General features: G+C 38.8%; 1 protein-coding gene across 3 annotated transcripts in view; it reads left to right on the forward strand.

The window, feature by feature from the left end:
• The window catches only part of CDIN1 (CDAN1 interacting nuclease 1), a 274,081-nt gene that overhangs the window by 91,132 nt on the left and 166,643 nt on the right, over nt 1–16,306 (forward strand). For all 3 annotated transcript variants that reach the window (XM_049613299.1, XM_049613298.1, XM_049613297.1), the window contains exons 6-8: nt 372–451; nt 805–854; nt 6,713–6,780. In XM_049613299.1, coding sequence (XP_049469256.1) covers nt 372–451; nt 805–854; nt 6,713–6,780 — 198 coding nt within the window. The remainder of the gene's footprint in view (nt 1–371; nt 452–804; nt 855–6,712; nt 6,781–16,306) is intronic.

A 16,306-nucleotide genomic window follows, 5' to 3' on the forward strand; every position in this document is an offset into this window, starting at 1 on the left:
CATCTGCTTAGGTAGAAAATACTTAACCTGCAAAAGGTAAACATTTCTTCTCTGATTGTTCATGTTGTGTTTTTTCCCTAAGCGGGCTTTTCCAGAGCTAATTGATCTCCAAGGAGACATATGCTTTAGGTCTGTACTTGTTAATTTACCTTGGAAAAATTAGGTCATCTTCAAATCTGGCAGTGTGGCTTATAAACTTGGCAAAATGGTCTAATTAAAAGCTTCCCTTCGATTAAAAAAAAAAAGGAAAAAATTATTAGTATCAGTAATGTTTTCATTTGCATAGTTTGTGTGTATATAGGTACATGTCAGTCCTCATGCTGCATTAGAAGTATGTTGACTGTTAACAGTTCATCTCTTTTCTCCTACAGCCTCCAAGTCTGTTATAAATAGTATGCTACGGGACCCTTCTCAGATTCCAGATGGAGTTCTAGCAAATCAGGTCTATCAGGTATTAATCACAGCTGTCTATTTTCAGTGGCAGTGCTATCTGCCTAGCGGAGTAAAGGATTTTAAACCTCATTTAATTACTGTCATCATAAACTATCACTGAGGTCAGGGTGCACCATAAATGGCAATGCAATATTTGCGAGAAGAGCATTTCACTTTTTAATAGCTTGCTTTTATAGTGAATAAAAGGCATGCGATTTTTGTTTTCTGTGATTAAATCTTAACAGCCTTTTGATAGCTGGGTTTTTTTTTTATTTTATTTTTTCAAGGAAAATAATGACTGCTTTTAGGATACTAGTTAACGGTAACCCTTTTCATAGTCACCCCAGACCCCCTTCTGTGTTTTATCCACAGTGCATCGTGAACGACTGCTGTTATGGACCACTGGTAGACTGCATCAAACAGTATCCTTTCCCATAAAATTTTAGGTGCACAATTGACGAGCTCAGACTCAGTGGAGGAGATGTGTCTAGCTTTAACCTGACATAAAGTTCTGCTTCACAAAACACATTTCATACCCTCTACTTTACATTCAATCAACTGGAGGGTCACTGCAGACCATCCTTTTCTACAGCTTAAGGAAAATCAGATGGGCCACGGGAGGCTGTCAGTTCAGCAGTTGTACATTCACACGTTATCTCAAACTGCTTCGTTTTCAGGGAGTTTAAAGGGACAGAATCATGAAGCACGTGGCCTACTGTCTGGGAATGTCTCTCACCAATCCAGTGAACACTGAAAAAAGAGAGAACGAAATTCCATACAAAATGAGCCAAATTCAGTTGAGTTCCCTAGAATAAATGTGGAGCCTGGAGTTAAAGGAGGAAGTGATTAAAATGCCACGGAGGCCATCGCTTTTGAAAGGGCAGTAGATTCTTGTTGCTTAAATGCTGATTACAGCCCAAGCTGCCATTTGGATCCCTAATAAACAGTTTGAGAGAAACCAAGCTAATTTTTCCCTCTGGACTGAATTTAAGGCTATAAAAACAGGTGTCCAGTCACTCTTCATTAGAGACATGAGATTAATAAAGAGTTAATACTTTCTTCTTGAAACGGGATTTGAGCAAACATTCACTACTTCATGAAGTAGGACGTTATCCACCAATACCTTTAGCATTACTGTGGCAGTGCTGAGAATTTTGATACCCCTTGGTGGAAAAATGCTATTTAAAGAGTAAACAACTAGTAATTTTTTAAATGAAAATCCTGTTCCACCTGAGTCCATGTGTCTCACATTTCTTAATACTGTAAAAGGCCTTCCTAGTATATGTTTTGTGAGTATGGGTAGCACTCTGACTATTTGAGACTCAGTGTGACTAGTCAGGAAGCTTTGTGTTGAAAGTCCTGTGTGTGTGTGTGTGTGTGTTAATATCCCGTCTTGTTTCATAAAGTCTTAGACTCCGTAAAATTTTTGTAAAGAAACTCATTTTCTTTATAAAGTTACCCTTTGAAAAACAATCTTTGAACAGAGCCCTCTTGTAAGAATATTCACTACCTAAATGATAGTCCTTTATATATTTATTCTTTAAGTGTGTCCCCCCCCCACCACCAATGTAGTTTAAATTAATAAAATCACAGCCCTGCCATAAGCTTGCCTTTTTATTAGACCAAAGTGAAACTATTCTTCTATTTTCAGTATAAAATTAATGATAGCATTAGAAATTGTAGGAGTGCCAACCTCATGTTGCTACAGTGATAAAGTTTAGCACATTTGTATAACAACTAACACCATCTCAGAGTATCTGGGGCGGAATTACATGTTAATTTTAAAGCACATAAAATAGTTAAAAATCAATTTAAAGTTAAGGTTTTAAAAGCATAATGTCTTTTGAAGGATTGCATATTGATTTTAAATATAACTATCTAATTATATATGCATGGACTAAGTATGAAGTCAACTGCTTTGTAAATGCCAGGAGGCTATTTTTCAGTAATAGTTGAGATGCTTACGGGAAACTAGATTGCTGTATTGCTGGCTAAGAAAATGGCTTGTGAGGTTATTTACAAGTTTTGCCCCATGGTCACTGCCATACATCAATAATAGGTATTATTATAGACAAAGTCTAAGTGTTTTCTGCTTATAGAGCATTATAAATTCTGTTCAGAGTATTTTCTTTACATTTTTGCCATCATTCACTTTTCCTTTTTTGGCTGTATTATTGCCAATAGAATTTAATGTAGTACATGGTTTCAATTGATAAAGATAATGATGTATGTCTATAAATTGCATTCACTGACTAGATTATAATTTTGCAGTTCCATTATGCCTATTGCCAGTAAAATTACTGTTTTTATAAGCTTTGTTTTCTAGACTTTGTGTTTTTTTATATGTTTATATCAAGAAAAGCATAATCAAGAAGCATGTCTTTGCAAAATTTCAAATCGGTGATTGCTTTCACCACACAAAATAAAACAAGCTGGGAAATTTATAGAGAACTGATTTTATTTTTGCACCGAGGTAGTAGCAGTTTTGTGTAATGTAAATATGCTTGCATAGATGTTTCCTAGATGGATCCACAGGAATTACTTTATTTCACACTGAATAAAAATTAGTAGTTTTCCGTGTGAGCGAAAATGCTATTTGTATGTTGTTCTGATAATTTAGTAATGTTTACATTGCTTACTGTCGGTAAATTACATCATTTTGTGAGAAAGAAAGTACACATTTAGTAAATAGAATAGGTGCAAAATCTTTTTACTCCATTATGTAAATGTTACATGTAGACATTTGTGTAAGTAGAATAAAGTAAATTGGTCATTTACAAATAAGACATCACGAAAAGCACGGTAGCAAAGAGTACATACATTGTCATTGTGCTTTCTTTTTTTTCTTTTGGTGTCTTCTACATTTTTTCCTGCACAGCCATGTCCATCCACACCTTTCCTGCCACAGATGTATTCACGGACACAAAAGGTGTGAGAAACCAGCCAGTTCACCTTTCCAAAGTGTGACTCCAGGACCCAGCTATTACCCAAAGACTTAAACTGAGCACCAAGGAAAGAGGTTGATGCAGGAAGCTTAAAATGCTGTGGGTTTCATTTCTGTACCATCAGTAACCTCCGTTTCATGATTCAACATTTGAGATGTGAATAATTTACAACAATAAAAGTGAGAGCGCATTTATGTGGATTAGAAGTAAATAATTTAGTTCTAAAATGCGGGATGCCCCTACTAATGAGAAACCATTGAGAGATCTTCAGCAGATGTCTTCAGTGGACTCTGCAAATGTGTGAAAGTTTATGATTTGAAAATTTGTTCCTTTATTTGTTTTTTTTTTCTAGTTAGAAATTAAATAAGCACAGCCACGTGCATAGTGGGGAGAGGGGACAACAGAAGGAAAAATGCAGTTATGAGTTGGGGCACATTTTGATGGTGGACATGAGTGGCCTCATCTCTTGAATTATGATTTAAATGGTATTAACCTGTATGTGTTGATAAAGGGCAGATGATTCTTTAGGAATTTTTTTTTTTTAACAAATAATGCATAAATTTTATTTCATTTAAATTGGACTCTTGCAGTGCATGATGGGGTAAGCTGAGGAGCGGTGTGACCATATTGACTTACCCAATGGAGAATTAGATAATTACTGCCAAATGCACTTGATAGAGTCAAAGTTCCAGAATAGGATTACACTCCTTTTCAGACTTTGTGCAAGCGCATCCTTTTGGAAAATATAGCAGAATTCCAACTTCCATTCCTTTTTTTAAAGGTTTTACTTTTAAGTAATCTCCACACCCAACGTGGGGCTCGAACTCACAACCCTGACGTCAAGAGTCACTTGTTCTACCAACCGAGCCAGCCAGGTACCCCTAAGTCCTATTCCTGATTTAATTATTTACCAGCCATGGGACCTTCAGCAAGTTCCTCAGCCTTCTTGAACTTTGCTTTCCATATTTATAAAAATGGGACTAAGAGTAGTACCTACTCATGTGGTGGTGGTGAAAGTTAAATTAGATGATACCCCAAGTGGAAACGCAAATTAAAACTACAGTGAGCCACCACCTCACACCTGCCAGAATGGCTGTATCAAAAAGACAAGAAATAACAAGTGTTGGCGAGGACATAGAGAAAAAGGAATCCTTGTGCACTGCTGGTGGGAACACACACTGGTGCAGCCACTGTGGAAGACAGTATAGAGGTGCCTCAAAAAATTAAAAATAGAACTACCCTATGATCCATCGATCGCACTACTGGGTATTTACCCCCAAAATACAAAAACACTAATTCAAATGATCCCTACACCCCATGTTTATAGCAGCATTGTTTACAACAGCCAAGATACGGAAGCAGCCCAAGTGTCGGTCAACAGGTGAAGGGATACGGAAGATTCAGTGTGTGTGTGTCGTACGCGTACACACACACACACACACACACACACAAACACACACACACAAAACGGAATATTGTTCAGCCATAAAAAGAATGAAATCTTGCAATTGCAAGGACGTGGATGGATCTAGAGAGCATAATGCTAAGTGAAATAAGCCAGCCAGAGAAAGACAAATACCTTATGACTTCACTCATACGTAGCATTTAAGAAACAAAACAAAGGAAAAGGAGCCAAGGAAAAAAAAGAAAACAGAGAAAGAGAGAGAGAGAGAAACCAGGAAACAGACTCTTAACTTTGAGAACAAACTGATGGTTACCAGAGGGGAGGTAGTGGGGGGATGAGTGAACTAGGTGATGGGGATTAAGGAGTGCACTTGTCGTGATGAGCACTGGGTATTGTATGGCAGTGTTCAGTCACTATATTGTACACCAGAAACTGACATAACACTGTATGTTAACTCTACTAGAATTAATTTTTTTTTTTAATTAAATTTTTTTGTTTTAAAAGAGGGGCACCTGGGTGGCTCAGTCAGTTAAACATCCGACTCTTGATTTTTGGTTTGGGTCATGATCTCACGGCTTGTGGGTTCGAGCCCCATGTCAGGCTCTGTGCTGGTGGTGCAGAACCTGCTGGGGATTCTCTCTCTCCCTCTCTCTCTGCCCCTCCCCCACTCACACATGCGTGCTCGCTCTCTCAAAATGAATAAACAAACATTTAAAAATTTTTTTAAAGAAATGCTAGGCTGGGATGGCAGCAGAGGAAGTCGTAAAAATTTGGCAAGTATCATATTTAGTTGTAAGTTGGCACCAACAAGAGCTACTGACGAACTGAGAGGAATGTGAGAGACAGGTAGGAGTCTAGGACACCTACATTTTGGTTTGAACAGCATGGAGTTGTCAACGACTAAGACGGTAAGGAAACAAATGGCGTGTGCATATATGAGTAGCTGAATGTAGTGAGTCTGTGACACTATAACAATAAAATAACCAAAGTTATTGAGGACTTCGCCCACAAAAACGATGATACCCCCAGTGTTTAGCACCAAGGCTCAGTCTATGGTATTTAAGAACTGTTGGCTAGTATCCATTATTTTCACATAGTTAATTTTAATACTTTTCAAGAAGTTGTATGGAGGCCACAAACAAAGACTTCGTAGAGATCTCATTCAGGTCCTCCGCTTTGCCACACATTAACCGTGTGGACTTGTGCGGATTCTTTTCTAAGCCTTGGTGTCCTCGTCTGTGAAATAAGGATGATAATAACTGAGCATGAAACAACATACATATGGCACTTAACACAGTGCCGACCTCATAGTAATCCCTCAGAGAATTTATATGTGCCTGTGTGTATCTGTTTCTGTGTTAGATGATAATATGAGTACACTGGAACACACTATAGAAAGACTTGAAACAGCTTCTGTACCAGCACCCCAACCCGCAGTCCTTTGCTGGATGACCTCCTTCCAGAGTACCTACAATTCTCAATAGATTGGCTGTTCTGCTTCCCACCTCGCAGAAGCCCACCAGCAGCAGGCTGAAAGTGGAACAGGGGCTAGAAATTTGGGATACTTTGCCGCACTTAGTAAGTGCTCGATAAATGTACTAACCTGAATTGAGGGATTTTTAACATAGTACAAAGGATGTTTAAAATGACTCCCCCTCCTTTCAAAGAAGACGAAGTACACATCCATTTACAAATCTTTATGTGTCAAAAGGCATGTAAATGTTACAGAAAGAGGAAAATTCCATGGAACCATTTAAATGAGGGTGCATGTATAGAAATCTCTTTCCTTAGAGATGTGGGCTAAGTGTGGAAATCGTTGCTATGATTACCTCCACTTTCCATTTCATCTGAAAGTAGAGACCTGGTATCAGCATTTTCTTTTTAATGATCTACTTCCACCTGTGTTACTGTCCTTAACTAACCTGTCCAGTGCCATTGGTCATGAGCATGAAGTCCTGCTGAGAGACTTGCTTCTGGAGAAAAGCCTGTCTTTCCTAGGTAAGTATTACTTACATTCTCTCTAGCCTGTATTATCTCCATGAGTGCTTAAATATATATTTTTAAAAATCTTCCACTTGCACTTACTATGTGCTAAAGGAAGAGAGAACGATGATGATTGATGCTGTGCACGTTATCTTTCATTGATTTAGAACTGAGCAGGAACTCGGTTACCTAATCCCTGTCTATACAGCACATGCACAGGCTTGCAATTAATATTTTATAGAATAAGTGGCTGAAAAAGTGCTTTAATATCTGTTGCAGTATTACTTTTGGTGTCATGAGGTATTAGCCATAATCTAGGCCTGATGAGCAAAAGAAACACAAGAAATATTGTCTCTAAGATGCTTTATATGTTAAAAAGAGTAGCTGGAAAAATTCATGTTGGGTATGTTTGTCTCATGTGTGGAATTGGATAGTTTTCCTTGAAAGCCAGATATTAAGGTTTTATTATTTTTATATGATAGATTTAGTGTGATCACCATACATGTAGTGTGATTTTTAAAAATATAACATGTATACATGGCCGTGTGTCTTTTCATGTGCCAATGTAGGATCCTGCTACAGATTGTTATTTTTTTCAACATGTGAAGCACTAAAAATAAGCCTTGAAGGGTATACATGTGATAACTGATCACAGAAACCATAAAGCACTCTACAGTGAATTAATTCCTCTTCTCCATTGTAAATGTGGTAATTTGTAAAGGTTCTATACAGACCCAAGTGTGCATTTTACACATCTGTTTGTATGTAGATATTTAAGTCTTCATAGTGTGGGGTGTTTTTTTAGGAAAAAAAAAAATCACAGAATATTGGATTACACGATCTTTGTCCCAGAATGGACAAAGATTTGACCAAGTAAAGTCCATTAAATAGTCTTATGTCAAGCTGGGGAGGGATGTTGAAGACAAGCCTGCAAAAAGTCTGTTTTAAGTCTTAGTATTCAATATTTTTATTAATGAACTGGACAATGGAGTTGAATGTGTTATAAGGTTGTTGATAATTTTAAGACAGGAGATCTCATAAATATTCTTTAATAGGGGCTAAGGAAAGTTGATAAATTAGGACAATGGCCTCAAATTAATGAATTAAATTTCAATATGTAAAAGGAGCAAGGTTTTTCATGTAAGGACAGCTGAAATGTTCAGCCTAGTGAAAGGGTAAATTAGATAGAAATCACCTTTTAAAATCTAATAAAAAATATTGGAAGTAAAAGCATAAACTCATGGCTTAGGTTAAAAAATTAAATATGCATACAGATGTGTGTGTGTGTGTGTGTGTGTGTGTGTGTGTGTGTGTAGCACCCATATTTCCTAGTTCTGTCCGTTGAAGATAACTACAAACAATGAAGAAACCATCTTACAGAAAAAATCTAATCAGACATAGACTATATAATGGCTCAGAACCCGTTGGAATGGATGACCCATGATGCATCATCATGACATACGTCTTAGAACTATGGAGTTCTGATAGTGTTATGAAGTATCTGATCACATTGATCACTCAGATAGTGGCCAATATAGCATGGCCAAATCTGTTTTACTGTTTTGAAGCCACCAGATTTTCAGGACTGCTTGGTATTACTCTTAGCACCATCTGCTTATGGGTAGTCAGGCCCTCAGCATCATTTCTTTGCTTAGCCTAGCTTTTCTCTGTTTCCTTCCTGAGAACTAGAAGACCCCAACAGGGAGGAAGAGCCAAGGCTTAACTGAGTTCCAGGTCCTTTGAGTCCCTTGGTTCTGGGAACTGTGTTAGACTGGTTTGACCTTGGCTAACAAAGACCATGCATGCAGAAACATGGCCAAAGAGTCATTAGCACTTGCATACAAGTTCAGAATGGGGACTTAATATTGATGGGTCCCATCTAGTTCTCTGTGCTATAGGATCTAGAGATAATTATTTTATTGAAGCATACCCAAAGGTGATACTTAACTGATCTTTAAAATAAATGGGTTATGGAATGTTTAGCTGACTCCATGTAATGTTTTTAAGCATCTCCTTATCAGCATACAAAGAAGTTAATTTTATCTATGCACTTTAAGCATTTTAATGCTGAATTATTACATGTTTATTTACAGGTTAAAACATGAGAATTCAAAGCCTTGTGTGAAAGATTGTTATGGGCTGTTCTTTTACCTTGTAAATACCCCCTCACAGTGATTAATTAGATATAAAGTACTTTGCCAGGTAAACTTAGATCATTTTATTTTTTTTAATGTAATTTTTTTGGAGAGAGAGAGAGAGAGAGAGCAAGCAGGGGAGGAGGAGGAGGAGGAGAGAGAGAGAGAGAGAGAGAGAGAGAGATTCCCAAGCAGGCTCTACAGTATCAGTGCAGAGCCTGACATGGGGCTCCAACTCACGAACTATGAGATCATGACCTGAGCCGAAATCCAGAGTCCGGATGCTTAACTAAGTCACCCAGGTGCCCCCATAGATCATCATTTTAAGTGAACTGGAGAAAAATATTGGCATATAAATAAGCCTCTAATCTGATGTTTTCTTGTTTATATGTATATACATCTTGAATTTTGTTGCAGAGACATTACAAACATGTTTGTTATACTTTGAATCTTCTATAAGCCAAAGTAAGGTCTCTCCCTCTCTTTCTGTCTTTCTCATTCTGTTGGTTTCTAATCTGACCAGTACTCTGAAAAGACAAGGATTCTTTATTTTACATGTTAACCCTCCTTAAGAATTATGACTTCCTCGAAACTTTTTATCTCATTTAAAATTTTCCACCCATTGTGCTCTATATGTAATTTTATAAAATATATATTATATCTGACCTTTTTAAAAATAAATAACCTTGGGAGCGCCTGGGTGGCTCAGTCGGTTAAGCATCTGACTTTGGCTCCGATCATGATCTCACGGGCTCAGTGCTGACAGCTCAGAGCCTGGAGCCTTTTTTGGATTCTGTGTCTCCCTTTCTCTCTGCCCTTCCCCCACTTGCACTCTTTCACTCTCTCTTTCAAAAATAAATAAACATTAAATAAATAAATAAATAAATACCCTTTCTCTGAACCCTAATAATTTTTTTACTTTCCTTGATCCATAATCACATACTGAGCAGTTGCTGTGGCACAGGATTTAACCCAGCACTATTGGAAAGAAAAAAAGAAGAGTCCTTTTCATTGAAGATTTGTGTATACTCATGGATTTATCCGATTTTATAGATTATCCATTTGCACTTCTACGGATAGGTACATTGTATTCAGAGAAATCAAAGTTGAATAAATGTTTACTTTTTCAAACTAAGAAATCTGTTTTATTCATACATTTATTCATTTATTCCAAAAACAAGTTACTGAGTCAGGTACTATCTTAGGAACTAGACATTAAATCAGGTGAAGTCCCTCCTTTCGTGAAGTCATGGTCTAATAGGGAGATAGGCTATAAGCAAATGAATACAGATAATTTCTAGCAATTCTTCAGAGTTCTTATAATTCTTTTATTATTCATGCATTCTTTTCAACTAATTTTTTAATTAGTGTATTTTAAAGTTTAGTTTTTTGAGAGAGAGTGCGGGACACTCTCCTCTTTTGAGGAGAGACAGGGAGAGAGGGAGAGAGAGAATCTCAAGCAGGCTCTGCACCATCAGCGCAGAACCCGACATGGGGCTCGAACTCACGAACCATGAGATTGTGACCTGAGCCAAAATTAAGAGTCAGATGCTTAACCGGTTGAGCCACCCAGGCGCCCCTTTTTCAACTAATTTTTGTTGAGCGTGATCTCTACGCAAGTTAGCGCGAAGATGATGATAAGCGTTTCTGTATCCTCGGGTGCTCACAGTGATGTCACACAATACCACTTCCAACTCAATGAGAACATAGTTCCATCTCTTGGGCATCTTTGTAGGTATTCACTTGATTATACTGATAATGAAAATAAATGCATTCAAGGCTGTTGTCATGCTACTTCTATCAAACATTTGAAAGAAAGGTACAGATTATACTAAAACTCAAGAGCTACCCTTTACATATGAAGAAAATGCTGCTGGCTCATAAGCTACTTTTCCTGAAGTGGTGATAGAATTTTACTTACTCACCTGCTCGTGTTCACCGTTGCCTTCCTGTCACCATGTGCTTCCAGGATGGCTAGTTGAGTTCATTAGCTTGGCTGCCTTACCACTACACTAACCACTCTTTGCTTTTGGTGGTTCGGCACACAGATGTCTTTTAAGTGCTTACTTTGGGCAGGCACCATTAGGAACACAGGAATAGAGGTTGAATCAAACATGGAGCCTGCCAGGAAAATTTTAGATAAGTTTAAGTTTCAGGTAAGTTCATGGCAGTTCTTTCCAAGGAGAGTTAATATAGAACTAACATTTATAGGTCAGCATTTAAAGTCTGAGAAGATCACGAAGAACCTGCTGCCCACTCCTAGGCTGGGAGGCACAAAGTGCCCTCCTTCGCTCTTTCTCCTTCTCTCCAGCTGCTTTTGGGGAGTGCTTTTCTTGCACGATCCCAATGTACCGCACTCTCCCCCTTTCCCTTTCTCTGTCCTCCCTCCATAAAAAATGGCGCCCCACCTTCCTTGGCTTTTCTCTCCCCCAGCTCACCTCCCCACACCACATACCTGCTGCTGAGTTGTGTGGCTCAAGTTATGCAGATTGTTGTGTTAATCCCCAGATCAGTTTCCTAGGCATGCAAAATGGTTTGCTGATCTAGTTGCGTTTCAGGGACGAGGCAAGCCTAGGGTCTCCATGCTGCTCTGCCCTCGGAACTCCCCTCTCCTGGAAAGGCTTCACAGGGAGCCCTTCTTAAACTCTGAGTTGACCCAGCAAGCACTGTGATCATCCATATCCCCTCTGCTAAGGGTTTGTTCCATTTCGGATATCAACAAAATAGAAAACCTATTTTAACTGCTGATAGAGATGTTTTGACTTTTATCTCTCAAATGATGAATAAGGCCATGTTTTGTTATTATTGCTTCCCCCTCCCCCATGCCCCCCCGCCTCCTTCTCATGGGTAAAGGCAGGGGAGGAAAGGAAAATAGTGGGACAAGAGGCAGGGGAGGAAAGAAAAATAGTGAGAAGACAATAAGACTGTTTGCACTGTCAGGGGGCTATGAAAGAGCTTATACCAAAGACTGGAGACAAACTGTTCATCCCCCGTGGGCTGGCATGTCTCCAGGTCAGAGGGACTTTCATTAGTGGCTTCCGCAGCCACTGACTGGTGCAAATTCTTATTACGTTTGGCTTAATAAGGATAGCTCTGGAGATATTTTATTCTTTCCAGTGAATGTCGCCCTGGTAGTGGAAGCTAACAATTATTTTGACTGACACCTGAGAGGCATTTGCTTTATCCCCACCTCGCCCTCCCATGTTTGGGCTTGCCTTATGACAAACCAGCAGATTTTACGTGGGTGCTTTTCTAGCATTCGTGTATTACTCTGTGGGATTCCAGGAGGGTATAATCTGTAAAGCCAGGTAGGCTTAGTGAGGGATGTCCTTTGCTATAAAAAAATTAGGATCTTTGTTTCTAAGAGTTCATCTGCTCCTGCTGCTTTATTCCCCACCTGAAGCAGTAATGCTCTGCTGGGGAAGTGATTATGATGTGACAAACGGGGGATTGTGACTTCAGGTGAAGAACCGGCAGCAGGAACAGATGAGATTTAGAGTACTAAGGTTGTGTTTATGTGCAGATGTTAGCAGTAGAGAATAAGGGACTAGGAATAAAACACATGATTATCTAGGCTAAAGAGAACTGACCTGGTTGGTATTTCATAAGGTATCAACTATTTAGGAGTGTCTGGGTGGTTCAGGCAGTCAAGTGTCCAACTCTTGATTTCGGCTCAGGTTATGGCCTCACGATCGAGCCCCTCGTTGGGCTCCAGGCATGGAGCCTGCTTAAGGTCCTCTCACTCCCTCTCCTTCCTCCCCTCCCCCATGCATGCACACACGCATGCTCTCTCTCTCTCTAAAAAAAAAAGAAAAAAGGTATCAACTATTTAAATTCCTAGCTCTCCAAAGGTTACAAAGTAAGATACAATTTTCAGAATAACAGGAATAGGATACTGGAGATGGGATATGGGGAATTGGGTCCTGTTCTTCCTTCCCGAGGAAATTGTTGGGATTCAGGATCATCTTATTCCCCTTATTAAATATGCTTGTGTGTGCTTCTCCTTGGGACCAAGGGAAGAGAACCGTGGACATACATATATGCTGCTAGAACACCACATGCTCCCTGGAGCTTTGACAACAGGTTACTCTGTGCACCTGCTATATAGTAGTCTTTCTGCTCTGGGCCCTTCCCTTGCCGTGGCCCTGGTTAGATAACTCACGTCTGCTGCTTGTCTGCTACCCTGGCCACTGAAGAGATATTGGAACTCTTTTGGTTGTGACGAAAATGTAATCGAAAAATTATATATACACACACACACAAGGAGAACTTATTGGTTCAGCAGTATACTTGGAAAATCCAAAAGAGAGAAGTTTGTTTCTGGCGTGTGTAGAATCCAGAACACAAAAAATAATGTCATCAGCCTCTCTTTTCCCCCTCTTATGTTCTGCTTTTTTAAGTGTTGGCTTCATTCTCAGGCAACAAAGATGATCCCTGGCAGTCACTAGTTTGTTTATTCCTTAGACTCGGAGAAAAGTTGTTGATTCTCTTTTGTCCCATAATGAATCTGAGGAAGGACTCTAATCAGCTAGTCTGGGTCAGGTGTCCACCCCTGAGGCTGATAGTTGGGGGTCACAGTACCGGTCACCAGAATCACATTGTAAGTAGCATGGAAGTCCCAAACAAGATGGGATGCAGGACAAAAACTCAAAACATCTCCACAGAAAATTAACTACAGGTTGGAGCGTTAGTCTCCATAAACCAAAGGCATTGAGAGTCAAATCTGATCCTGCTGTAGTAAGATTGGCTTCGTGTGTGTGTGTGTGTGTGTGTGTGTGTGTGTGTGTGTGTAGAAGATCCATTTTGTGACTCAGAACTGCTACTGTTCCTTTCTTCACCGAGATTGGTTCTGGGACAGATGGAACTGGCCCTGCAGAAGGCTCTAACATCAATGACTACAGCTAGCAGAGCTGGGGCAAAGGCTAATCATCCATTCCTTGGAATTTTGGAGTTGGAAAGTGTTGTAGTGCCCATCGAATGCCCCCTGTTCTGTTTGGAGGAAACTGGCCCCAGGCCATAGCCTGTGCCTTCCAACCACTTGCCCTGTATTCTTTTTACTCTGCCATTCTGATTCGTCCCTTCTTTTGTGGCATTACACCAAAAGAATTTAGAATGTGGTGTAAAATATAGAAGACTTCTACTTTTGTTGTTCATATTCATATTGTCTGTCTCCACAGCCACCAGTCGGCAGGGACCAGCCTGCTCGGCTCCACTTTGCACTGTCCCAGCTTTGTGACCTCCCATTTGTCTCCTATCTTTAGGGCATTTCAATTTTCACTAGTATTGTCCCCTGAAGACATAAGCAAAGGACGAGGTCAGAGCAGTCAGTTGTATTCCTTAGTAGTAGCTTTGATAAGAGGCTTTGGGGGAAGAGGTTGAAACTAATGGCTGTAATGAAATTTTGGGTTCTCTAAAGATTTCATTTATCTGTGCTGTGGGTCTCCCCATGAAATGCATATCTGTTCTGTGTCTCTGTGCACATAGTTTGCATATCATAGTAACATCTATTACTGAAACCTTGCTGACTTCTTAAACTGGGTAGAAAACTGTGAAACTCTTTGAGAACATAAAAATATGGGATGGGGCGGGGGGCCCATAGCTCCAAGTATTGAATGAGAGTTTGGTGTGGGGGGGGGAACACAAGAAAACAAAATGCGAGAATAGAAAAGATTCCATCAACACATACGAAAACTACAATATATCTTTTGCCCTTCTTCAATTTAGTAGAAATTTAATAGGTGTTAAAATTCTTTTTATCAAAGAATGTATTTTAGCCTAGCATTTTAGAAGCCTTTTGACAAATTCATAGATAAAAGGCCTGGTCAGAATGTTACTTTTCATTTTCAGGCGTTGTGAACTGGAATTTTGCATAATTTTCCTGGGAATAACTGTATTTCTTAACATTTTAAAGTCTTTTAATAAAACAAACAAAAGAAAACCTCTTACTTTTCCTTGGTACTCCTCATGCCCTTTTATGATTCTTAAGTATATGTTAACTAGTTTCAGATGTGTTTTGTTCTCTGACTCAAAATCAGCCCTTTATTTTAGAAAAAGAAATTGTGTAATTAGTACTTAATTGCTTTGGATATTTTGGGGCATTTAGAGGAGAGGGTAATTAAAAGGCCAGAGAAATTAAACTTTCACAGTGTTCTTTAAGTATGTGTAAATTCCTGTTTTAAATACCCTGCAAAGGCAGGCCTGACAACCTAAAAATAAATGAAGACCTGAGTTGCTTTTAAAAATTTAACCTCAGTTTTATCTGTGGATGCAGTTTCATTGATTTTTTTAAAATTTCAATTGGAGAGAGGACCACCGAAATGCTAGAAATCGAGAGATTATGTAGTTCATTTCCTTTTCAGGCACATGTAACCTAAATACTATCAGACAATGGCCATCACTTCTTCCGTGCTTTAAGATCTTCCAGCAGGAAAATAAGAATTTTTCCCCTACTTCATAAGTGTCACACATGATCAAATTTAATTAAAAGAGGTATATGGTCTGTTAGGACCAACTAGAATGTGGTTGAAGCAGGTTTTTACCTGTGTCTTTAGCTATTCAAGAGGCCTAGGTCTTGGTGAGTCATTTAACTCCTCTGGGCCATTTATATCATGTACAAATTGGAATACTGGACTAGTAATCTCTAAGACTTTTCAGGCTCAGAAATACTGTGGTTTGTGAGTCACACACATTATCTAAAAAATCCTGCATTTTGTGGATCTTGAGGCTAAGAAGGCTGCTTTAAGCAAGAATATTCTGTTAATTTTGATAGTGAATGCTTGAACTGTGACATTAAGCAACTCAGTAGTTATGAAATATATTGGGTATTTTTAACATGTACCTTAAATATGAACCTTACTTCCAATTTCCTATATTCACTGCATAAGATAGGTACACAGGATTGGAGGTTGATTTCATATTGATCTCCAACATTTTGGGAAGCTGTACTGAAAGTGCTGTTTTAAAACATTGTTATTCCTCTTTTTTGCCCTTTCTAGTTAATTTTATTCTTTTTTTTTTTTTTTTTTTTTTTCCCACTCAAAGTATGAGGTTACTTAAACAGTCAGTTTTCCATTTGGGAAGTTCAAAGAATCTTAAGTAGCCATTTGGCTCCATTATGTACAAAGAGCTATAAGAACCTCGATGAAATGTATAATTCTCAAGGAAAATATAGATTGCAAAACTGACTGTAAAAGAGATAAAAATCTAAACAGATTGATAGCTATCAAAGAAATGGGAAAAGTAACCAAAGGGCTGCCCACCAGAGTAGCACCAGGCCCAGATTGTTTTCTGTGAGGAATTCTACCCATATTTTAAGGAATGGATAATTCCAATGTTATTTAAAATACTGTAGATCAAAGACAAAAGTAGAAAAACTTCCCATGAGTGTTAAGGAAAGGGAGGCAGTT

Source organism: Panthera uncia, assembly GCF_023721935.1.
Source record: "Panthera uncia isolate 11264 chromosome B3 unlocalized genomic scaffold, Puncia_PCG_1.0 HiC_scaffold_1, whole genome shotgun sequence".
Lineage (NCBI taxonomy): Eukaryota > Metazoa > Chordata > Mammalia > Carnivora > Felidae > Panthera > Panthera uncia.